This window comes from Natrix helvetica (assembly GCF_964273705.1).
Source record: "Natrix helvetica genome assembly, chromosome: 1".
NCBI lineage: Eukaryota > Metazoa > Chordata > Lepidosauria > Squamata > Natricidae > Natrix > Natrix helvetica.
Window position 1 is genome coordinate 191,342,231 of NC_138548.1, and position 26,710 is coordinate 191,368,940.

At 40.5% G+C, this 26,710-nt stretch overlaps 1 protein-coding gene across 4 annotated transcripts; it reads right to left on the bottom strand.

Moving 5' to 3' along the window:
* Window positions 1-113: 113 nt before the first annotated feature.
* Window positions 114-26,710, bottom strand: M6PR (mannose-6-phosphate receptor, cation dependent). Of its 4 annotated transcripts, none has more exons than XM_081936908.1 (7): window positions 26,561-26,710; window positions 23,354-23,512; window positions 17,996-18,162; window positions 17,803-17,912; window positions 17,005-17,153; window positions 3,479-3,605; window positions 114-1,549 (listed from the first exon to the last, which is right to left on the bottom strand). In XM_081936908.1, the coding sequence occupies exons 1-7, from the start codon at window positions 26,602-26,604 to the stop codon at window positions 1,427-1,429; spliced, it is 879 nt and encodes a 292-aa protein (XP_081793034.1). In that variant the 5' UTR covers window positions 26,605-26,710; the 3' UTR covers window positions 114-1,426. The 4 variants fall into 4 exon arrangements, with proteins under 4 accessions (XP_081793034.1, XP_081793037.1, XP_081793036.1 ...); XM_081936911.1 differs by having other exon boundaries at window positions 26,595-26,677; XM_081936910.1 differs by having other exon boundaries at window positions 26,599-26,620.

Below are 26,710 nucleotides of genomic sequence, written 5' to 3' on the forward strand. Positions count from 1 at the left end.
TCTTCCAAAGAAAAGATAGCACAAAACTACATTGAGATCATGACTCTGTTTTCAACTAAAAAGTGTTTAGCTGTAATTCACAAACTGTTTGGAAACATTTAATCATACACATATTTTGAAATTTCAAGTCATTTTTAATGTTAAAATTGCATCTCTTTAATACAAAATCATTTAAACTTTACTATGAAAAAATGACATAAGTAATGGCCCATTTCTTTTCTTTTACAAAAGAGTCTGGCAAAGAGGGCTATACTATGTCTCAAATCTTATCTCAGCTATAGTACTTCTTTGTAAAAGGAGTAAGAATAGATATAGCCTATAGATATACCTGGAGATTTACTCCCACTTAGGTCCACCAATTCCATTAGGAAGAGACCAAGTAAGGATGTAACTATTTATTTCCCCTCACTTCCCCAAAAGCTAATATTTCCAGCAGGTTCAAGTGAATTCAGGAGTCCTAATTGCATTTTAAATGCAATTTTGAGGATTGTCGTTAGGAAACAGTACAAGATGCACCAAAGAAAAGGAAGCAAATCCCTGAAGCAAACAGACCGGTCATCCATATATATGGAGGGAGAGGGAGAGGGAAGGAGAGAGAAAATTTGACACTATTCATACTTACAAGCATAAATATAAGTATTGACATTCACCAATTTTAAAAATATTTAGTCCAAACACTAAAATAATTTGAACTGAACCAGAAAAACATTGTCCACACATATTTTGAGGTTTCCTACCCTGTTTTTTTTCATTGTTGGACTCTATATAATTTGCAACTACTGGCACTGTCCTATTTGTAATGAAAGATGAAAGACTAGCTTTTAAACAGAATGTGTTTAAAACAGCAGTGTTAAGTTATTATTAGTCTCCTCTTTTAAATCTTTTTAAAAATATTGCCATTTAAATTTAGACCATTTAAATATGCTGCTGACAGCATCCTTTCCCCTCCCCTTAACGGACGATTCTTCTTTGTTAAGAAAATATAGATATTTCCATTTGGTCTACTGTGTCTCCACAGATTTGAAAAAGCAAGGACAAGCTTCACTGAGTTATAAAAAATTATGTAACTGCATAATTGAAAATTAGAATCCAGTGTTTTTGAAGAGTAAAGCCTGTAGGAAATATATACATTCAGTCACTGTAGCTCAAAACCTTTTAGTATTACTTCAAACCCTTTCCTCTTCCATGGATTATTTCTTTTCTGTGTATATTCAAACTGTAACACGATCCTTCCCTTTTGGAAAATGGTTCTGAGCAGTCAGTCCAACCTTAGTACAGCTTCAAGTTCATAAATCTTGCACAAAATTTATTTATATCACAAATATGAAAAATAGTGTGCAGAATAATGAGTATTTAAAGTGAAAGCAAGTGGCTTAAAAGGACAATTAGATGAGGGGAAAACTGACTGGATGTCATTTGTGTAAGATCACATGGGCAGCAAGTGGTCATCTTGCTCTTCTGATTCTTCTCCAAGCTGGTCATCACCAACACCACGATATGCAGCTGGTACATTCTGTGGTTTAGAACGGCACATGAAAGCACAGCCATCCTGCAAATAGATTAATGAAGTAAAATAAGATCAGAGAACTGTAATATCAAACCTGCAACTGAAAAAAAGTTTTATTTCTCCAATTACTTTGCTTTGATTTCATTTTTTAATATGGAGTGAACAAGAGCGCAATCCTAACATGACAAAAATGTCTGACTATCTTACTAAATATTGGGCATTAGTGATTTAAGTGTCAATGATTTATAGCAGAAACTTTAGAAATTGATTCAAAAAACACTTCATGAATATATTTATCACTCAATGATTAGTCTATTTTTCCCAGTTGCCAGTGCCTGAGAAAAAACAGTGTTAAACCAAATTAGTTCGGTTTTGGTACTTGTTAATGATTGGGTAAGGGCACCAAAACCCCCAATAAATTGATCTATTATTTCAAAATACTACAAGGATTTAGGTTTAATTACATTCCAATATCAAAGTAGAGCTTTGAGCATAGAAATCTCTTATATGAAGGGTGTAGAAAAGAGCAATAAAGAGGTCTGGAAACTAACCATAGGATGAACAATTGAGAGAATTAGACACGTCTAGTCTAACAAAGAGGTTATGATAACAGTCCTCCGGTACATGAGGAGCTGTCACAGAGAAGAGAGGATCTTATTCTCCAAAGGTCCTGAGGGCAGGACAAGAAGTAATGGCTGAAAGCTCATTAGAGATCCAACCTACAACTAAGGAGGGAGTCCCTGACAGAACAATCAGTGGAACTTCAGAAGTTGTGGATGCGCCATCACTTTCAAGAAGAGACTGGGCAGCCATTTTTCTAGAATGGCACAGGTAGTCCTTGGCTTACAACAATTCATTTAGTGATTGTTCAAAGTTACAACAGCACTGAAAAAAGGGACTTATAACCATTTTTCAAACTTATGACCCTTGCAGCATCCTCAAGATCATGTGATCAAAATTGAGGCACTTGGCAACTGACTCATGTTTATGACATTTGCAATGTCCTGGGGTCATGTGATCCCCTTTTGCACATTTTGACTAGAAAAACCAATGGGGAAGCCAGATTCACTTAACAACTGAGTTACTAACTTAACTACAGTGATTCACTTAAAAACTGTGGCAAGAAAGTTCATAAACGGGGGTAAAATTCACTTAACAAATGTCTCACTTAGCAACAGAAATTTTGGGCTCAATTGTCATAAGTCAAGGATAAGTCACCCTACCTGTATAGGGTCTCCTGCTTGAGCAAAGGGTTGGACTGACTTCCAAGGTTCTTCCCAATTCTATTATTCTATCTTCTCTGTTCTAAAAGGTTCATTATACATGCCAAAAGTAACATCTTCAGCCTTCCTCAATACAATATTTCTACCAAAATTATACTAGGAGTTTGGATCTCTGATCTTAGATTGATGCAGCCTTGGAAAGAGCCATTTCTTAATTCACATTCTTTTAATAAGCTAATATTTACTTATTTGAATGAACCAAAGAGAGTACAATGAAATGTACCCATAATTAAGATTCTTCAAATGCTGAGCGTGAATTCATATTTATTTCTTTAGATTTCTAAACCGCCCCCTCTCCCAAAAAGGGACCCTTCTATCCTATTCTTTTTTCTTGAGTCAACAACTGAGTTTCAGTATCATAAATAATTATACTGATTCATATTTATGGCTGTTGCTTTTTCCTAAGGTCATGTGATCATCTTTTGTAACTTTTTGTCAAGCAAAGTCAATGGGGAAGCCACATTCATTTAGCAACTGGGTTACTGACTTATCAACTGCAGTGATTCATTTAACTGGCAAGAAATGTTGTAAATTCACTTAAATGTCTCACTTAACATAAATTGTCATGTTGATGGCTACCTGTATAGTCACACGAGGTTATACTTTACACGTGCATCAAATCTTAGTGGTGAAAATTAAAGATCCAGTTGTTAGCTGAAGATAACCATATAACCTAAACTACACTTACAGCTACTAGATTGCCAAGATCTTGCCAGAAAGCAAAATGGGGAAACTGCTCCATGCCCTTTGCTCCTACTATCAAACGCTGGTAGAGGAATCCTCCAATAATGTATACTGCAATCAGTGAGGAAAATCTGAAAGAAAACAAATACTAACAAAAGATCCACATACAAAATATAACATAAAATACAAATGTATATACCCATGGCAGTTCTAGAGATACAAGATGATTACATATTGGGTCTGAACAATGATTCAGATTCACTTTCAAAATGTCGCATGTTAACGAGGAAAAATCACTTTGTATATCAGTGCCACAAGAGAGAAAAATGAGACTAAAATATTTACTAATTATATGCAGAATAGCAAGTAGCATATTCAGGCTATGTCTCTTTTAGGTACAATTATTATTTCCTATGATAGCAGGAAAGAAAGAGAATACTGAAAGACATCAGACAATAATAACAGTAGAAAAAAACATGAAGTGCAGTGAAGAACTAACAAAAATCCTAAAGTTCATGTCACATATATGTAATATGTGTGACAAATACATACACACTGTTATGGTATTGTATCCAGATAATAAAAGCCCAACTTATAAATCAGCTTAATACACTTGTTTAATACACTTGTTTACCCCAACTCAAGCATACTTTGTAAAGGTTTACTAATAGAGAAGTTCTTTTTTTAAAGTATAACTTCTACACAGGGATATATTTAAAGACAGAATAGACCTACCTTGTTTTAAACATGTAATAAAAGAGCTCCCCATTAAATTATATGTAACCAGATGCTACTCCTCATCTGAGGGTCACAAATGTAGGTACAGTGGCAATCCATATGGAAAAGTATAGAACATTTGGCTAAAAGCATAATTTTAATTTTTAAAATATTAAAATTAAAAATAAAATTAAAGTAAATAAAATATTAAAACAATAATTTTAAAATATTAAAATACATGGGAAACATTGGGATCTCTGCTCTTATTAATGGAAAAACAATTTAAATTGTTGTTATAAAAAATAAAAAATGAAAACTATTTAAATTTCTTTAAATAAACCTTAGTTGCTCAACGAACAACTTACTAGACAGAGCTATATGTGAATCCTGTAACATTTATTTCAATTAGTTCTTCCTTATGAAGCTTTTTTAATGTTTTTAATTTTTCAAAAACTTACTTAGATGGTACCAAAAGTGGATTTACAAATAAAAGACCAAGAGAATGCCATGGAAAAGGATGCTTTACTGGAAATACAAAAGAAAATGGATGAGGTTTTAAAAATCAAAAGAAAAAAACAAATGAAGAGCATGACCTAGATAACTTTTTTTAATTGCATTCACAAAAAAGGCCTATTAAAGCCTTGAAATTTGTGCAATGGAACAAAGAATTGGAGAGAAATCGAATCCTATGACAATATGCAAATAATGTTAAAGATAAAGATTATTAGAAATAAAAGAAAGAAATATCAAGTTATATATTATAAAGAGCCCCTAAGATAGATGGGGAGTTAAGAAATATGAAATCTAAATAAACAAATAGTTGAGATTTTTTAATCTCAGGTTAAATTGAGATGTGTTAGTTGGCAACGTTTTTTGCTGGAATGTGAACTGAATAGTTAATGCTTTATGGATGCGTTTATAAATAAGGCATTTTACACAGATGGGCTGACGGCTCTATAATATATAAAAAAACTAGAAGAGGAACTAGTGAACCATTGTTGAAGAAAATGAATGAAATTCAAATAACAAAAACTTGAAAAGAAGCTTGCTCCTTCTTCCGGTTGTGTTACGGATGTCGAGGGCAGACTTTCTTTGAGCTTGTCGACCCACTAGACCGTAGAGGCGTTTTTTTTAAAGATCATAAACGCCTTGGAAACTCCGAAATTCTTAGGAATCTAGGAGAGAGATTAGCGCTGCTGGGTTGACCTCTTGTAGCTCCCCAGAAGGATTTATGGCCTCTGGGGTGTGGGCAAGCAGAGCCCCCCTTTGCAAACGCTTCAAGCTCCGGTCTACTGGAATCCTCTGCTAAGGATCGGCGGAGCAAGACGCCGTAAATAACGTTTAACTCCGAGCAACCCAGAAGGAAACATTTGCAAGTATTTTAAGTTTTAAGTTTGAAAAACTTTGTTAAAGAACGCTATTACTGAACTTGAAAGGTGCGGGCTTAGAACAAAGGATTCAGAACAAAGGCTTGCAGACACCATGGGGATTATGAATATTAAGTCACTCGGGGGTTGTTTATATAAAGATGTGCTTATTGCTGACGGGGACGAATGGAAGTTAAAAACTTTGGAACAACTGTTGGAAGAAGGAATTATTTTAAATTGGTTACATTACATACAGCTACAGAAGAGATGGGAAGAAGATCGTAGGGTCGGTTTTATGGATAAAGAAATGGAACTGATCAAGCAGATAAAAGAGACTGGCCCAAAACAAGTTAAAAGAATATATAATGTACTGTTAGAAAGAGATTCAGAAAGTGAACTGGTTAAGGATTGTATGATTAAATGGGCTCAGAATTTTGGTGAAGTGGTCATGTTGGAAACGTGGGAAAAAATATGGGTTCAGAATGTTAAATTTACACAGTCACAGAATTTAAGGGAGAACTTTTATAAAATGTTTTACAGATGGTATTTAGATCCTAAAAAATTATCATGCATGTACCCAAATGTTCAACCAAAATGTTGGAGATGCGGGTGCCTAGATGCTACCTTTTTTCATGTATGGTGGACTTGCAACAAGGTTAAAGCTTTTTGGATAAAAATATGGTGGGTTATGCAAAATGTATTTAAGAAAAGAATACAATTTACTCCGCAAATGTTTTTATTGGGTATAACTAAGGACTTTACTGAAGGGGAAACAAAATTGGTCTTGTATATGGTCACAGCAGCTAGGTTGTTGATCGCGCAACATTGGAAAAAAGATTTTTTACCGACAATTGATCAATGGATTCAGAAGGTGGCGGGGTTCGCCGAAATGGCAAAAATTTCAGCTTTCTTAAAAGCTCAGAAGCAGGAGAATTATACACAGGAATGGGTAAAATGGATTGATTACATACAGAATAAATACCAGACTAGGAGGTATTATGTAGCCTTTAGGTAAGAATGTTTAGACTGATAGATGATTAGAGTAAATAATACATGGGATGCTTGGAATTGTTAGAGTGGTGTATAGCGGAAGTCAGGGGGGGGGGTTGAGTGGGAGGTGGGGGTGAGTTAGGGTGGAGGGTGGGGTAATATATATGCATAATTAAACTAGAAGATGGGATTAATGAAATATTGTTATTTTAAGAGAAATTTATATTAGGATTTATATATGTTTAATTAACTTAGAAGATGGGATTAATGGGCTATTGTTACTTTAAGAGAAACTTATATTATGTTTGTTGGGAGGTGAGGGGGTACAATATGTGAATGAGTAATCTATTTTTAGATGGGGGGAGGGGAGGGGGTAAAGTATTTAGTATAATATTTGAATGAGAAAAATTTTGGGGGAGGGGGCATAGTATCTGTATGAGATTTACATTGTATGGTGGGGGGGTTAAAAGGGGGAAATTTGTTTGTATAAAACTTTTTCAATAAAAAAAAGAAGTTTGCTTATTTATTTGTTTTATTTATTTATTTATTTATTTATTTATTTATTTATTTATTTATTTATTTATTTATTCAATTTATATTGCTGTCTATTCACCCATGGCAACTCAAGGCGGCTTACAGAATAAAAGACCACATTTAAAACAATAAAAACTAACAAAAAGAATCAAATAAATATAGTATATATTTTTATAACAAAATCAGGTCCCGCCCCGGCGACAGCAGATCACATAAGCCATTTAATAGGCTCCATCATGCTCTGGGTTCCCCAGGCCGGCTACCAGAACCAAGTCTTCAGCGCTTTCCATAAGAGTATTAGAGTGGAGACCATTCTAATCTCGGGGGGAATTATGTTACAGAGAGAGGGAGCCATCATGGAGAAGGCCCTTCTTCTGGGTCCTTCCAGGTGTACCTCCCTCAGGGATGAGACTCACAACATTCCCTGCTTCCCCGCTGATGGGTCAGGTAGATGTGACCGGCAAGAGGCGGTCCCTCAGATAACCTGGTCCCAAGCCATGAAGGGCTTTAAAGGCGTCAACCAGCACCTTGAATCACACCCGTAACCAAATTAGCAACCAATGCAGCTCATGCAGAAGAGGTGACATATGTGCACACCGGGGTCTGCACAAAACCATGCAGGCCGCTCCATTTTGCATCAACTGGAGCAATATACAATAATATATACAATATTAATGCATAAGAACAATTTAAAAAATCTCAAGTCATATAAGACCAATTTCTCTATTGAATGTAAGGTAATACTACAGGTTGTCTTCAGATTATTTATAATTAACTACTCATTCAGCAACCACTGACAGTTATGATGGCATTGAACAACTGGGACTTATGGCTGGTTCTTAAAGTTGCAGCTGTCACAGCACTTCACAGTCACATATTTACAATTTTGAGTGCTTGACAAACTTGCACTTGATCACTATTTGAGAGCCTCCCTGCTGTCATCTTACAAGCAGTCAAGGAGAAGACAGTGATGGCTAAGTATTGTGGCCCAGCAGGAGCCGTTGGAGCTGCCACCAGACTCCGAGAGCGAGGGTCCCTATGAGTCGGCTCTGGAGGACCCTGGGCAGGGTTCTGACTCTGAGCAGGGATCGGAGAGTCTGGTCGGCCACCAGGAGGCGCCTGAGGCATGGAGCAGCAGTGAGAGCCAAAGGAGGGGGACTCCGGATGCCATGCCTTGGAGCAGTGGGGAGGAGTCACGGGACAGTGACTCAGACATAAGCAGGGAGTTCTTAGATGCGCGTTACCACCGCGCCCACAGATGCAAGGAGCAAGGGCGCAGTTACCGGCGGTAATTGCTCTCAGCTGCTGATAGGTAGACTCCCCTTCAGTCTATAAAAGGATTGATTGAGCATATGCCCTTTGCAGAAGTCAACAAAGGAACTATTCAGAAAGTTCTGTCTTGGAAGCTTAGCATGCTGGACAGCTGCTATCGTGTCTCTGTGTCGGTAGGTTCTGAGAGTCTTGTCATGGTGGATTGCTGCCAAGGATCTGTCTGTCTGTGCAATAAATCCTGTTGAAGTAGTTTTGGTCCGGAGTGTGTTCTGTATTGGCGAGGGAAGAAGGGGGGTCAGAACAGCTAACCTTTTCGGCACCGAGTGCCCGAAGTGTGTGCGCGCACACCCATAATGCAATGTGTGCATGACACACACACACCCTGGCCCCATGCTGCATGTGCTTTATATAATAAGTAAATATAATAAGATTATACTCTTTATAATACTCTTTATAATGAAAATGTTTGTAATCTTGTCCTTCCTGAAGAAGATGGATGATTGATGGGTTTCCCTGCCCTAATCCTGCCAGTTTGTTGTTTATTGACTTGATTCAGAGTGTATCGGCTGAATTCCAGCTGCAGCTGTTAAGTGGAGCTATTAACTGAAGGGAGGGGGGGGGAAACCTTTCTTGCACTTTATTTTTAACCTCTTCGCCGAACTGCATAAACTAACATTTCAGGCGAACTGGTGAGAACCGGTTGAATCCCACCTGTACCTAGCACCCACCCACTTACCTATTCCCACCATCAGTGCCCTTTTGGATATACTGTACAGCGGGAGGGGGGGAGGGAAGCCTGTTAGGAACCACCCTGCACAGTTGAAGATAAGTGGCAGGCAAGTGAGCTAGGCTTCATCTGTATTTGCACCCACTCCCCAGTGCTAGCATCACTGCATCAGCTCCATCTCAGATCATCAGGTATTAGTTTCTCACAGAAGCATGAACCCTACTGTAAACTGTACATGCAAGGGAGCTAGGCTGCTTTCTTCTCCTCTCCTCCTGGTCCATGGAAAAATTGTCATCCACAAAACCAGTTTCTGGTGCCAAAAAGATTAGGGGCTGCTGCTGCTGTACAGCATGGCTGAGATGAAGATGCTGCTGTATTCTGCAGTCCCTCCAGCTGACTTTCATTGTCATCGTCTTGCCACTGCTTCCCGTGCCTTCAACAGCCCACTGCTGCCTGCCATTTCCTCTCCAGCCTCCTCCGCCTTAGCAGTCTGTATAAGTGTGGCAAGACAAAGAAGGCAACAAAGTCAGTTGGGAGAGGCAGAGGGTGGCAGTGGTGGAATACAGCAGCATCTTGGCCCTGCTACGAAAGATGGCCAAAAGGGCAGAGATGGGGGAGATAGGCAGGGAATTCAAGCAGAGAGTTGGTGCAGGTCAAGAAAACGTGACTATGAATTGCAACAATTGTAAATGTGTGCTGATGCCAAGCATTCAAAATTAGATACGTAAGTGGAGATACTGCAACTTTGAGAACTTGTACGAGCATTTGTTCAGTGCCACTGTAAATGATCGCAGAACGAGTGGTTGTAACCCAAGGACTACCTGTACTATATTTTACCATAGTCACATGAGGTAACAAATATGATGAACTGTGTGTCAATCACACATTAGAACAGGATTAGGTTTGGTGACCATAAAAAACAATTGTCATGACTGCATTTCACCTGATTTCTGACAAAAACAGTGGGGCTGAAGACAGGGACCAATGTAGAGACTATCCAGTACATTGTGGCCCCGGGGATGACCAAGGCCATGATCATGGGACTTGTATAGTTCAAGAAATGGAATCCCTCCATAGATTGGAAGTGAAACCGGTTGACAGTGCGGAAATATTTTCCAGCCTGGAAGCAGTGGTGAAAGTGACAAGCCACAAATGAGAAAAACAGAAGTTGTGAGGAAAGGTTGGGTGGATGAGGAGCCAGATCCATCAATCCCTAAAGAGTACTAGGACCTGGCCAAAGTGTTCCGTCCCATCAGCCAACAGACTGTGCAATCAAGATTGTCTTGGGAGCTAAAATGCCAAACTTAAATAATACTCTATGATGCCCTGGGAAATGGAAGAAGTCCAGTCATTCATCGACAAAAATTTAGCCAGGGGCTTCATTCAGTTGACCAAGTCCCACATGGGTGCCTGTTTTCTGACAAAAAAAGATGGCTCTATTAGACTGTGCATAGACTACAGTGAACTTAATGCCATCTGTGTGGAAAATGTGTACCTCCTTCCGTTGATGAACAACATACTGGGCCACTTGACCAAGGAGAGATTTTCCACCAAACTGGACTTAAGGGGGGTGTATTACCAAGGAGTGTAGATTAAGAAGGGAGATGAATGGAAATGACCGTTGGCTTACCTGAACAGTCGTTCTCTGGGCGCTGCGGTCCAAGCATGGGTTAACACAGCCTATCTGCCCAAGGACTGAGTTGATTTTTCCCCCTCGTCACGCCTCCTTTGCCTCCTTAGGACCAGTTTTAAAAACAAGGTTTCGTCCGGCGTAGGACACCCATAGGTATCCTAAGTGTACAGTACAGTCTTGGTTCCATCCATCAACCCTGGGAGGGATTTGGACTCTCCCGCAGACCCCAGAGAACGACTGTTCGGGTAAGCCAACGGTCATTCTCCTGTGCGCTGCTTGGAGAGTCCAAGCATGGGACATACCCAACCTATTGTGTCCCAGGGGAGAGTCCTGATTGTCCAGAGCCTCGATAACTCTTTGCAAAACTTTTCTTCCAAAAGAGGCCTCGGCTGAGGCAAAGATGTCGATTTTATAGTTTCTGATGAATGCTGTGCATGAAGCCCACGTAGCAGCTCTGCAAATGTCAATGATGGATGCCTGGGTCGCCCAGGATGCTGTAGTGGCGGCACTCCTTCTGGAGTGCGCCGTCACCCGACCCGGTACAGCCCTGCCTTGGTGCTCAATAAGCCATCTTTTTTTAAAAAGAATTTTATTGGTTTTTAAACATTTATGGGGAAAAGTAAAAGGGTACATAGAAAATTTTGGCAGCTCCCGTGCTAGTGGTAGAAATCCCTCCAAATCTCACAATTTTTACAATGTTAAAGACAACGTATAAAAGATAAGCAAAAACAGAATCTTGTTCTACATTATATCAACCATGTGTTCAATCATCTCTTTTAAGTCATCTTAATGCAGGCCCTTAGCCAGTGTCCAATGGTTGATGAAGAGACCTTGCAACTCAATGACCCCAGTTGAAATGACACAAAGAAAGATTCTGAGTGTCTGAGGTCTTTAGTTTTTTTCTTGTAGAGGTGAACCGCTCGCTGCACATCCAGCTTGTGCCAAGTACGCTCCTTTGGAGTGCTGAGGCTTGGGACAAAAATTCGGGAGTATCACCTCCTGAAATCTGTGAAAATGAGTGTTCACCTTCAGCAAGAAGGCGGGGGTCAAGGCGCAAGATGACTCGATCTGGATGGACGATGCACAGTTCCTCTCTGACAGAGAAAGCTGCAATCTCTGATACCCTTTTAGCAGAAGTGATTGCTATTAGAAAGGTGGTTTTAAGAGTCAAGTGGCGCATGGAGACCGTTCTCAGCGGCTCGAATGGTGTAGCAGTCAAGGCCTGCAGAACAAGGATGGGTATCTGTGTACCTTCTGAGGTCGTAGATTGGTAGCCCCCTTCTAGAAACTCTTGACCTTGGGGTGATGACTCAAGGACTGATGATAGTCTCTAGCCAGAATGGTCGACAAAGCAGCAACCTGACGCCTGAGCGTGGAGGGCGCCAGGCCCTTGTCCAATCCCTCCTGGAGGATGTCCACATTGTTTGCACCAATTAGAAAACGCTGTCCAGGTTGCATCGTAGATGCGAGTTGTGGCCGGTCTTCTGGAGGCTTGGATGGTCTGGATGACTTTATGAGAGGTGTTGTTTCCTCAGGAGCTACCCCTCAAGTGCCAGAGGGCTAGTTGGAGCCACTGGGGATCTGGATGACTGATCGCCCCCTGGCTCAGGGCCACTTGCTCCTGAGGAATTCTCCATGGTCTCTTCACAGAGAGATCGACCAGATCCACGTACCAGGACCGCCTGAGCCAATGTGGAGCTACCAGAATGAGCTCCGCCCCCTCCACCAGGAGCTTGTTGATCACCTGTGGAATGAGCAGGAGGGGAGGAAACACGTACAGGAGTCCCAGAGGCCATCTGGCCCTCAGCGCGTCTGTCCCCTCTGCCTGAGCCGAGTGGTAACGTGAGAAAAGTCTCGGGAGTTGTGTGTTGGTTGCAGTTGCGAACAGGTCGACTTGCGGAAGTCTGAACCGTCTCACACTCTGACGGAACAGGTCTGGATGTAGTCTCCACTCGGAGTTGTCGATCATCTGTCGACTCAGCCAATCTGCGCTCACATTGCTGGTGCCGGACATGTGATCCGCTCTTATAGAAGCTAGGTGACGCTCTGCCCAATGGCCCAGGGCCTCCACCTCTGCCATGAGTCACTTGGAGTGGGTGCCACCCTGCCGGTTCACATGTGCCTTCATTGCTATGTTGTTCATAAGCAGCAGAATGTGGCGACCCACCAGTTGGTTTGATAATCGTCTTAGGGCGAGTCGGGCCGCCTTAAGCTCCAGCCAGTTGATGTTTCGTGCTGCTTCCGCGCGCAACCACCTGCCCTGTACTAGCTGACCCTGACAATGCGCGCCCCAGCTGTAGAGGCTGGCATCCAACGTCACTACGATTCTGTCGGGTTCCTTGAACAGACAGCCCTTTTCTACCGCCTTTGACTGCCACCATCCCAGGGAGTGAGAAACCTTCAGCGGGAGCCGAACCCCCCTGGGAGAATTGCTGGCCTTCGCTCTCTGCATTGGCAACAGGAACCAATGTAGTTCCCTGGCATGAAGACGAGCCCAGGGAACCTCATTGAGGCAGGAAATCATGACCCACAGTAGTTGTGAGAGTTAGACGATCGGTAAGGAGGTGGCCCAGCGGCACTGACAAATTCTGCTCCTGAGGTTGTGAAGTCTGTCTGGGGACAGAAACACCTGGCACGAGACAGATTCCATTATAGTGCACAGGTGTTGGATAAGAGTTGCAGGGTCTAGGTGGCTTTTTGCTAAGTTCACTGAGAAGCCGTGTTCCTGCAAGGTGTGGATGGTGATCCATACGTCTCTCACCGCCTGTAGACAAGTCGCCGAGTGAATGATGTCATCTAGGTAACATTCCAGACGAATGGGATGAGTGCGCAGATGAGCTGCCACAGGCGCAAGGAGCTTGGTAAATGTCCTGGGGGCGGACAAGAAGCGTTTGTAGGCCAGATGTTGGTTCAGGTGCTTCAGATCTAGTATGGCCCTCCACCCCCCTGAGCTCTTGGAGACCAAGAAGAGAATGGAGTAAAATCCCTTCCCCTCCTGGTCCAGGGAACTGGCTCTATGGCGTTTATTTGCAGAAGATGGTCGATTTCTGCCTGCATGAGGGATTTTTTTACAGGGTTCTTGGCCAGAGGACAAAAAACAATTGTTCAGGATGGAAATGACAGGAATTCCAGTGTCAGCCCTCTTCTGGTGGTGTTCAGGATCCATGGGTCCGTGGTAATTCCCTCCCAACGGTCTGCATAAAGTTGCAGGCGGCCCCTGATGGGAGGGTTGCTCTGGCGGTCATTTGTCACGTCTGAACTGGCAGTTGTTGGAACCCCTTCGAAAGGAGCCCTGGTTGTGTTGTCTGCCCCTGGAGCCAAAGCTGTTCCTGTCCTGATTCCTATCACTAGGTTGGTTGTAGGACCTCTGATAGGGAAAGGATGAGGTGGATGCCTGGGCACTTTCCTGTGCCCGAAATGTCTGTTTCCTGAAGGAACCAGAACCTTTTTTCTCACCCTTTTTGAAGGTAGAGGGAAAGACCTTCCGTTTGTCCTTCATCTCTATTGCGAATTTCTCTAGGGAGTCCCCGAAGAGAAGCCCCCCAACGTAAAGTCACGTTGGAAGCCAGCGTTCTGGAGGTAAACTTTGCTGCATTTAGGGAAGCATCCGCTGAGTATTCCACAGCTGTAATGATCTTGTTAAGATCATGCCGCCAACGAGACACCTCCGAAGGAGGCTTAGATCTCAGCTGGCACAGCCAGAGCAAGGATGCTCTTGTGAAGAATGATGCGGAGGTGGATGCCTTAATCGCCCAGGCCTCCTGGTGCATCTTATGACAGGCCTTTTCAGACCTTTTGTCCTCCGCCTTAAGGCCCTCTAACAGGTCTGCCGGAAGAGTCGAACTGGAGGTCAGAGAGACCACCAGGGCATCCACCTTGGGCAATTTTAATACATCCTCCATTTTTGGTTCCAGAGGGTGCAGTCTCCCCCACTGGGGTTGGCCAGAGTACCCGGCTGCGCCCATTGGCACTGTACCACATCCATGAACAAATCAGGGACTGGGATAAGCTCCGGGTCTGGGGCAGTCTCGCTAAATAGCCCTACTTTCAGGTCCTGGGAAATAGAGGGAATGGCTTTGTCCTTAGGTTTGGCCCCGAGCTCCGTAGAGGCCCTGGCCTTGTGTAAGATAGCTTTAAACAATGAAGGCTTGAAGAGGCCAGTGAATGCCGGCTTATTGGGAGGCATGTCTTCATCTTTTGACAGTTCAAATCCATCCGCAGCGTCCTCCTCCCATACAGAGACCTCTGTGGTAACAGAGGTGCCTGGGGATTCGAGGACGCAGCTCCTACCCTCTGCTCGGGGGTGCACAGCCCTAGGAACCTTCCACTTTTACTTTCCTTTTGGCGCATGGCCTCAACCACTCCCTGGGAAATAGCCTGGGCTATAACCTCCCTCATTTCAGCTGATAGAGCTGGGTCTGTGTCCTCTGCAGGCCTAGGCCTAGAAGGGGCTCAGCCTCTTTCACATCTAACGGGTGCCATGGAGTCCTCCATGTGGAGGCAACCGTGGAATGGCTCCAACTCCTCCCTTACTGAAGAACTAGGAGAGTCTGGGTAACCCAGGGAGGCTGCAGGAGAGCCAGACAGGGAATCCCTACCACTGAGAGAAGGTGATCGATCCCCTTGGTTAGAGAGACATTCCTCTCTCTCATTTCTGGGCATTGGAGACCTTGGCCCAGCCTCACAGGCCTGAGGAGGATGAGGAGCCTGGGGATTATTAGGCCTCTCCTTTCAGGCCTCCTGCTTCTTGTCCCCTTGGTGTTTAGGGCCCCTGCTCCCAGAGGAGCTGTGGGAAGACTTCCCCCCATGCCCTTATTTCCCTTTCTCCCTTGGCCCGAGGGATCTGGCCTGCTGCGCTTCGCAGATAGCCCTGCCAATTCCTCCAGTTGCTCCAAACCTTCATCTGCCATGATTAGGGAGGTTGGTCCAGATGGAGGATGAAGCAGCCGCAGGAAAGAGCACTGGACGCTGGCCAGCCGGCTCCCAAGCATCTGCAGATCAGGTTGAGGCTGGAGGCTGGATAATGACACCAGGACACTCCACTGCCACCCCCCACCCCCCAGGATGAGGATTGGTGATAGGGGTGATCAGGCTTGCCGGAACCCCGGACAGGCCCTCGCAACCCCTGGCGGCGATCTGCGCTGAGGTGGAGAGGCATGAATAGCTGCGGTGGTCTGCTGCCGTCTGCTGCTGAAATATCCCAAAAAGATGGCCGACGCAACTTTCGCGCGCTTTTAGATGGCCAGGGATGCAGACGGTGCCTAACTAGCGGCCGTTGGAAAGAGCGCCAAAACGCTGCTTCCAAAATGGCCACCACACCGAGCGTGAAGAAACGCCGCTAGGGAGAAGTTCTCACCAATTCCTCCCTGAAGAGCGTCCGGAGACACGCGGAGAGCCGCAGTCATCCCCGCACTCGCCAGCAGCCGCTGGACCAGTGGCCTCAGTTGTTCCACCCGCTGCGAACGTAACGCAGCAGGTGGGGCTCGATCGTCACCTCAGAAGATACTACAAATCAAATTACCTTCAAAACAAAGTAACTAGAACTCAAGGTAAAAGAAAAGGGGAAAATCCTAAAACTCCTAATCTAATTCAATATTTCTCTTGGAGAGCTCAGCCTATCTGTCCAATGACTGAGAACTCCCCAAAACTAGTCCTATCGGGCGGACTGAGTTTTTAAAACTGGTCCTAAGGAGGCAAAGGAGGCATGACCAGGGGAAAAAATCAACTCAGTCCTTGGGCAGATAGGCTGTGTTAACCCATGCTTGGACTCTCCAAGCAGCACACAGGAGAAATGGCACATTGGAGCAATACCTCCGCTGTTACATGAACTACCAGCAAGATATCTCGGCTGAACTCTTACCCTTTGCTGAGGTTGCCTACAATAATTCAGTACACAGTAGTACTGGATTCACACCATCCCAAATGGCCACTCCTCGACTTTGTCCCTATGCCAGAACTCCCTCAACTGTCATTAACAGTTCGAGCCTTGTATTCGAGCCCTGTAGAACATCTGGCCTATGGTCCACAAAGCGCTTAAATTACAGTTAAATTGCAAGTGTTTCTTGAATGGGAATAACTTAATGAACCAGGATCATTTATGTAAATCTTTCACGTTGCCTTTATTAATCAGGCATTACTAAAATCTCTACTTAATTAGTTTTATGATGTCAACTTGCTATTTTAAAATGGTTTGATTTTGAATGCTTTTCTACCCTTAAAACTATTATGGTAAGTTATTGGAAGCTTGTTTAACTCAGAAAAGAACTATTAATTATTTCAAATCAACTTACGTGATTAGCAGTATAGAGCCAATACTGAGGTGATGGTGTACATTTTGGTGTAATTCTTCCGGAGGACAAGCCAAGCTGCTCTCTAACTCAAAAACGTAGGAACATTGCTTTATCTTCTCCCTCTCTTCTGCCACCATGGTGAAACCAGTCTGTTTAAAGATGATAAGAGTCTAATGGCATACTAATCAATGTTCAACTGCTCCCTCCTCGAGATATTCAACAAGAGTGCCCTACAATTCTCACAATCCTGTTGTGGCCTGATTCATACACATGGCATGCTGACTGAAACTACAAAGAGGTAGTTCAGCACTATCTAGAGAGCTGCAGATCCCATTTCCTTAGGCTAAGGCATTACTAAAAAGTTCTAATATAGTCTCCTCTATGATGTGCCTTTTTCTTAATGCTCTCAATATTATCACGTTACCCTGTTTCTCCAAAAATAAGCCCTCCCCGAAAATATTGCAATACAACAGCAGCCATGAGGTGACCATGCTTGCCGCCTCCTGCACCTAAAAAATAATAAGATCTCCGTGAAAATAAGGCTAAGCGCTTATTTTGTGGGTCAAACGAAAATAAGACCCTGTCTTACACAGTACAGTAAATGCTGTAATGTGATATGTAATATATAATTTTGATATGTAATTTTCATGTGAAATGCATAGCCTTTGTTTACTAATCAACTTCAGCTCTGATATTATGTAGCGTGTAACCAATACTGCAAATAGTATGGTAAGGGTTGAGTTATGTACTAGTTTTCTTTAACATAATTCATTTTTACTGTCCCATTCTTATACTCACTGCTAATGTTGTTCGGTTGCAGATAATCATTACTAAAGCTTTCCTGTATTCCTGTGTACAATGAGTATCATAGCGATCGCCACTCTGATAGATCAGCATAATCCAGCTAGCTGCCAAATTAGAAATACAAGAGGTTCAATGATGCATGAGTATAATTACAATAACGCTCAATAGATCTCAAAGTATGTCTTACTTCCATTTGCAAGATGGGTCTCATTGATTCGTCCTATTACTTTTTGTTTGTTGTCTATCTTACTGATCTGCACCAGGCCAGAATTGGTCATATTGCTGAAGACTTCCCGACATATCCTCAATCTGTAAATGTAGTGGCCCTCATCATTCTTGCTTTCTGTTTCAAAACTGCAAAGAAATGCCAATTTACAACATGTAATATAAAATCAGGACTGGATGTGACCTCAGAGGTCTTCTAGTCCAAGGTAGGAGTTTTATATATGATTCCAGTCAAACTGTTGTCCAAACTATTTTTGAAAACTAGCACCTACATTTACACAGTTTACCCTCATTTACACATTAACAACCACTTTTATACTAATATATGAAAATAAAAACAGTAAGAAAGCTAGCAATATTTGCCTGGAATATTTCTTATAATGCTAATTTTATCTTTGCCTCTCAAATGAAGGAATAATTAATAGCCAGAATAGTGTGAACCAAACTTTATTACAAATAGAGCATCATCTCCCCTGCTAGATCAAATGAGAAACATGAAATCTTGAACTACAGTGCCTTCAAAAACGAGTCAGATCCCCTTCACTTTTGTCAATTTTGTTATGTGCAACCTGATTCTACAATTGTTGAAATTCATTTTTTCTCATTAATCTACATTCAGTATCCATAATGACAAAGTGAAAATAGAATTTTAGAAAGGTCTGTAAATTTATTAAAAAGAAAAAACTGAAGTATCACATTGGCATAACTATTCAGACCCTTTGTAACGACACTTGAAATTTAGCTCCCATGCCTCCCATTTCTCCTAATGGTTGCCGACATGTTTCTATACCTTGATTGGAGTTGACCTTTGGTAAATTTAATTGATTGGACATGATTTGGAAAGGCACACACCTCTCTATAGAAGGTCTCACAGCTGACAATGCATACTATAACAGAGCAAAACCATGAGGTCAAAGGAACTGCCTAGAGACCTCAAAGACAGGATTATTGCAAGGCATAGATCTGGGGAAGGGTACAATAAAATTTCTGCTGCACTGATGGTTCCTTTTTTTAAAAAGAAAGTTTTTATTTTTAAACAAACATAGACAAACAAAAAATAAAACATAAAGCCATCTTCAATTACATACAGTGTGTCGATTAGTTACAAGGTTTTTGTGCATCCTTTCCATAGTCATCACTTACAATTTATATGAAATCACATATTATCAAATCAAATATATTTGTATACATTATTATCATTATACCTCATTTATTTGACTATTATTCAATTTTAAACGAGATATACTAGGTATTGGATTCATTTATATTATAACAATTCATTACATTATCTTAAATCTATCCAATAATAATGTATCTTTATGTTATATTCTGTATCATTCTATTATTATTGTATTACAACATTCTCTAATGTCTTTCATTTCCATGTTTTTTTATCTAACCACTGATAAAATAAATCCCATATCTTATTAAATCTTTTTGTTCTCTAATTTCAAATGTCAATTTACTCATTTCAGCACATTCCATTATTTTGTGAATAACTCCCTCTTGCGTTGGCATTTTCTCATTTTTCCAATTTTTAGCAAATACAATTCTAGCTGCTGTTAATACATTTACAGTCAAATATTTCAATTCTCTATTGTATGTTTCCAGTATGATTCCCAATAAAAAGATCTCTGGTTTAAAGTCTATATGTTTTTGTATCATTTTTTCCAACCAAGTGTGGATTTTAGTCCAATATCTTTTAGCTTCTATGCCTGTCCACCACATATGGTAATATGAACCCAGTATTTTATGACATTTCCAACACTTTTCCGATTTATTCTTGAACATTCTTGCTATTCTCGTCGGGGAAAGGTGCCACCTGTAAAACATCTTATACAAATTTTCTTTATATGCTGTTGACATTGTCATTTTATAATTTTGAAACTACAATTTCTGCCAATCCCATGTACAAATTTTTCCCCCAAGCAATCATAGATTCTTTAACTTGTTCTTCTTCTAGCTTAACCTCTAATAAGTATCCATATAGTTTTTTAATTACCTTTTCATCAGTACCTATCAAAATGTTATCTAACTCAGTCATTTTATCATGGAAACCTTCCATTTTAAGATCTTCATCATATCTAGAATGTATTTGCACATATGAAAACCAGTTCATCTTTATACCTTGCTGTTCCAGTTCTTGCATAGATCTAAGTTCACCTTTTGCATTCAACATTTCACCATATCTAACTGTTGGTTCCTTTTTGCATGTTATTGGATATGAAAATGCTTCAATAGTTGATAACCAGACTGAAATTTTTAAATAATGTTGCCTTTTAATCTTCTCCCAATTTAATAGCAAAGCCTCACCTATGTAATATCTTCTAAAATCCCCCTGTGTTTTAGTTCTCTTGTACCATACGAAAGTGTGCCATCCCAACAGCAAATCATGTCCTTCTACATTCAATAATCTAGAATTTCTTAATGTTATCCACTCCTTAAGCCACATCAAGCTTGTTGCCTGGTAGTATAACTCCCAGTTAGGTAGGCCAAATCCTCCTCTTGTTCTAGCATCTTGAAACAATTTTAATTTTATTCTCGCTTTCTTTCCCTGCCAAATATACTTCAACACTATTTAAATTGTCAAAATAATATTTCCCTAATCTAATTGGAATTGTCTGGAACAAATATAAAATCCTGGGTAGTACATTCAACTTGATTGTTGATATTCTCCCTATTATTAATAGTTGCAAATTTTCCCATTTTGCCAAATCTGTCGCAATCTGTTGTTTGAGTTTATGGTAATTATTCTCTTTAAGTGTACTACATCTTGCTGTCAAATACATCCCCAAATACTTGACCTTATTCATGACTTGGATCTTCAAAGCTTCTGCCAATTCTTCCTTTTGTCTTAATAACATGTTCTTTGTCAAAATCTTCGTTTTGACTTTATTTATTTTCAAACCTGCTACTTTTCCATATTCCTCTATTTTTTCTATCAATTTAGGTGCAGTTTCTATGAAGACCAGGTCATCTGCAAATGTTTGCAATTTATATTCTTCCTTTTTAATTTTCATTCCTTTTATGTCTTTTTTTCTCTAATTTTCTATTTAGGAATTCTAATGTTAAGACGAACAACAGAAGCAATGGTGGACAACCTTGTCTTGTCTCTTTCATAATTTCAATAATGGAACGACATGATTCCTGCAATGTCTTATAAAATTCCACTGGCAGTCCACCCGGACCTGGAGCCTTTCCATTGTTTTGTTTTTTAAGTGTTTCAGTTAACTCCATCATCGTTATATTGCCTTCTAGCATCATTTCAGTTTCTTTAGGTATCTGGGGTAAGTTCACTTTCTGTAAATATTGTTTAGCTCCTCCCTCTTATTATCTTGTTCATACAATTCCTCCCTCTTCTATATTCTCTTATTCATACAATTTCACATAGTAATCTTGTATAATTTTTTTCTTCTCTTCATTTCCATGACAAATTTGCCCTTGATCATCTATTAATTGCAGCATTTTTCTTGATTCTCTCTTTTTTCAATTTATATGCTAACAATCTGCCTGTTTATTTGAATTTTCAAAGTAATTCTGTTTAGCACCTCTAATTTTTGTGCTAATTCCTCCTTTTCCATTAACCCCATTTTATGTTTAATTGTGTCCATTTTTTAAATGTCCTTTTTTGTGGAGATTTCTGTAACTTTTTTTCAAGTCTCTTGTAGTCATCGTCTAGTATTTTAAAGGCTTGTCTTTTCTTTGTATATCTTTTCCTTGTATAGTCTATTAACAAGCCTCTGGCGTAGGCCTTCATTGTGTCCCAAAGATTCTGTATAGATGTGTCTTCTTTTCTGTTTTCTTTGAAGAACGCCAATTCTTTCTCCATTTTCTGTACAAAGTCCTTTTCTTTTAATATAGTATTATTTAGCGTCCAACACTGATGGTTCCTAAGAGTACAGCAGCCTCCATAATTCTCAGAGGAGGGGCTTTGGTGAGAGGTGACCAAGAACCCAATGGTCACTCTGACTGAGCTCCAGAGATCCTGTGTGGAGATAGGACAGAGTTCCAGAAGGACAACCATTACTGCAGCCCTCCACCCATCTGGGCTTTATGGCAGAGTGGCTAGATGGAAGCATCTCCTCAGTGCAAAGCAGATGAAAGTCCACTTGGAGTTTGCAAAAAAGCACCTGGAAGACTCTCAGACTGTGAAGAGCAAGATTCTCTGGTCTGATGAAACCAAGAGTAAACTGTTTGGCCTCAATTCTAAACGTCTGGAGGAAACCAGGCACCTCTCATCACCTGCCCAATATAATCCCAACAATGAAGCATGCTTGTGGTAGCATCATGCTGTGGGGGTGTTTTTCAGGATCATGGACTGGGAGACTGGTCAGGGTTGAGGGAAAGCTGAATGTAGCAAGGCACAGGGATATCTTAAATGTAAATCAGGTCCACAGCACTCGGGACCTCAGACTGGGTCGAAGGTTCACTTTCCAACATGACAACAATCCTAAGCACATATCCAAGACCACACAGGAGTGGCTTAGCTACAACTTTGTGAATGTCCTAGAGTGGCCCAGCCAGAGTCCTGACTTGAACCCTACTGAACATCTCTGGAGGAAGTTAAAAATGGCTGTCCATCAACGGTTGCCATCCAACCTGACTGAGCTTGAGAGGATTTGCAAGAAAGAATGGCAGAAAATCCCTCAATTGAGGTGTGCAATCACATCATACCCAAGAAGACTTGACAGTGTAATTGCTGCCAAAGGTACCTCAACAAAGTACTGAGTAAAGGGTCTGAATACTTATGCAAATGCGATATTTCAGATTTTTTCTTGATAAATTTACAGACATTTTTAAAATTCACTTTGTCATTATGGGGTTCTGAGTGTAGAATCAGGTTGCAACGTAGCAAAATTACAAAAGTGAAGGGGGTCTGAATATCTTCTGAATGCACTGTATATTAAAATATAAAATATGTTACTTGTATAAATTTCCTTTATATATTTTTTTCGGATTTGGTATCTGGGAAGTATGGAAACACTGAGAAAGGATTAAAATTAGCATGGCATGTGAAGATAAAACACCTAAGGAGGTTACATAAAGACAGGATAACCTTTATTTTCAATAGCCACATGAAAACCAGAATCTTGGGTCTGGAGATGTTGCAGATTTCTAAAAGCATTTTTTTCTCAAAGTAGAACTTTTGAGCAAAGTTGAAATTATGAGCAAGTACTAATCTTATATCGAACTCTATTAATTGGCTCTGATGTTCAGCATAATTTCTTGTCTCACCACAATGTTTCCAACTTCTGTCATTCAAAGGAGTGCAACATTCCCTAGTCTTATTTGTTTGATCTAAAATTTATTGACACTATACCTTTGATTGAAAAGTGGCTTCAGTCTGTTCATCAATGCTAGTTCTTTTGAGGATTCTTGTTCCCGTTCCCCAAGAAGATCACACGTCTTTTCTTCTGCCATCACAGTGATTATAATGGCTAGTATCACAGCATGGCAGAAAGCATGAACCAGGAACATTCTATAAACAGCAGTTTATACAGTTTATAAATAAGGAAAATAAGTTTCAAAAAGCTACTAATATATCTGTTAATGCTTCTGACACATAAATTCTGAATTAACCAAACTATTTCAGGCTTCACAACTCCAAATTGAAAAAAGAATAGAAAAAGAATATGGAGCATTACTGGTCTCACAAAAATAATTTGAAATGAGATACTTCTGAAACAAAAGGGAAATTATGTTTATGGAATGGAAATTTCAATTGCTGTATGATAGCACTATACTTGCCACACTTTCCATAGTGTCCATTATATACTTTCTTTAGTGTCCTTTAATGGAGAGAGGAAAACCAGCTTAATTAGATGGCTCTCTTTCTCACAAAATCCATACTAACAATCCTCTGCAGGATACCAGTGAAGAAAATACCAATACCAATTTCAGAAGGTTATTCCGCTGGACACCTTGCAAGGTCTCTGTGGTAGAACATCTAAAAAAAATATTTTTTGAAGCAGTTGTGGGAAGGCGTGAGGTGTCAAAATCTAAAAAAACTGGAGAAAGCTGTAGTGCAGAGAATGTCAAGGCAGAAATTGTTCAAACCACTATACTTGTTAGTTGCTGTAATCAGTGTTAAATTTTATGGACTGAAAATGAGACTTATTACTGTATATTAGTGAGGTGCAATTTCTGCAGATAAAGTAGAGAATGATGGAATATTTGGCATTAGAAAATTGGCCACAATCTGGGATCCTAACCATACTCACAATCTTATTCTTATGCGAGGTGTTTTACAAAGCATTCTACTGGCATTTCTGTTTTTTGCTCTACCTTCCATTTTATTGATGGAATCTGTAACTACTAGCTTTTGAAGACTAGTAAATGAACAATTATTCTGGACAAGGAAATAAACTGGTACTACTGGAAGACATATAAAGAAATTAATTTGATAGACCCCTGGATTATACAAAGCCTTTTAAACTTGTATTTTACAATTTCTCTGCAGACAGAGTTCAGAAACTGGAAAAGCCTATGCAATAGATATTCCAATACAAATACACTGTGTGCACAATTTTTAGGCAAATAAGTATTTTGACTATATCATTATTTTCATGTATATTTTCCACCTCCAAGCTGTATAAAGCTGAATGCTTAGTGGATATAAGCATATCAGATGAGATGTATTTGTGTAATGAGGGAGGGTGTGGTCTAAAAAGATCAATACCCTATATCAAGGTGTCCATACTTATTAGGCAGCTTCTTTTCCTTAGGCAAAATGGACCAAAAAAGAGATTTAACTGATTCTGAAGTCAAAAATGAAGTCTTTCAGAGGGATGCAGCACTCTTGAAATTGCTAAGATATTGGGACCATCAAATGTTTTGTTGCAAATAGTCAACAGGGTTTCAAGAAACGTGTTGAGAAAAAAAAGATGCATATTAACTGCCAAAGATTTGAGAATAATCAAATGTGAATCACCTCTATTCTGATTCTGAAGTTCTTCTTTTTGACAGAACTGAGGATTGGTTGGCCACATTCATCTTTCAATATAATAATCATACAGAACAGCTCTGGAGACTTCAGACCATCAATTTCTTTTGGGTACTCTAACCAGATTGATATCCATGGATACCAGGACACCTATTGACCCTATTCTCTGCACTCGGCAACTCTTTTTTTCCTAAAGTAATAATTTTTTTAAAAGCTGAATTTCAAATAAAAAGCCAGTTTCTAGCTCTATTCATAAAAATTCTTATAGTTACATAGGTATTCTTAGAAAAAAATGCTGCTCACTGCCATTTGTAAGTATTGCACTTGTGTAAGAAAAAAGAGGCAAAGTTGGGAGAGGGGTTAATGGTAGAAAAATGACATATTAAGTTTTCAATATTTTCAATTCTATACACTCATCATTGTCACTATTTTGCAAAAAACCATCACAGATAGCTCTCAAAATTTCACAAGTACTCTCTTCATGCACAATAGCCAAAAATTTATATTGGGATTTTAAAATATGAATTGTCTGTCCATTAACAATGCAAAAATGGATTGCCAAGGCTGATAACCTCCGATTTGCCACGTGGTGGTGAACAGTAGTAGTTATAACCCTACGCAGGCAATCAACACAGACTACAATTGTTAGCCGAGCAGGGACAAAAACAGATAATTATTGAAGCCTGGGAAATGAATCCTTAAGTCAGTTAATAAAGGTGCTGATTTACCACCAGCCTTTCAGGTACTTTGAAGCCGAGGGAACAGTGGCACAAGGAAACAACTTAACAGCCATCCATTAACACCCTAATTAACTGAAGGTTCCTTGTTCTTAGTGTAGTTTTTACTATAAAGAAAAATATGACCAAGTGTGAAGGAAACACTTCAAGGCTAAACACGCTCAATACCATCTCCAAATACTTGGGGTGGCATATTGCACCTTTTCTTTCAGAATGAGAGACATGCTTTGTACTATATGAGATGTGTTTTCTCAGAAGTTTGCCCTTTCTAATTTTGTTACTTTAAGGCCAAACTGAATGCAATCAGACTATATAAATATTACTGGGGTTTCTGCCTCCTCATAGAAGAATGTAGCAACATAACAGCTCTTTCCTCCTTGATGGCTCACAATGTAGGTTGGGATCTTCCATGTGACATGCAAATATCTAGCTACATCCACCTTCTCCGGCTCGACAATCAAACTATATCAAACCGCCCAATGGTCAACTGCTTTAGAAAGCAAATGCATTAGCTCCTTCATGAAAGCATGCCACTTTGTGTGACTCATTTCAACGTGAAGCCCGTGATAGAAATAACTGCGTAAGTTTCAGAGCTATCCTAAGCAGCAGAAAGGAAGCGCCTGCAAAGGCAGCAGAAAACAAGGAACAACGCTCGTCCATTCTGCAAAGCAAAAAGTCAAGCGGAGGAAGAGGTCCTTCATCTGGAGCTGTCTAATACGTTAAGACTCCAGTCTAACGCCGATATCCTACTACTTCTTCGGGCAATAGCCCCGAATCTTTCACGGAACCCTGTGTTTTCGCACTCCAAAACGGTACTCCCCCCGCCACCGCCGTTCGCTACCGATACCTGGAGAAGAAATCGAAAAACAGCGAGGCACAACCTACGCTCATCCTCTGAGGCTCTCTGAATACCGGAACCAATGTAACGGGGTGGGGTGGGAGTAACCATCGTCCCAGCAAGAGGATTGGCTCCGACCAACAATTTTCTCTAATCAGA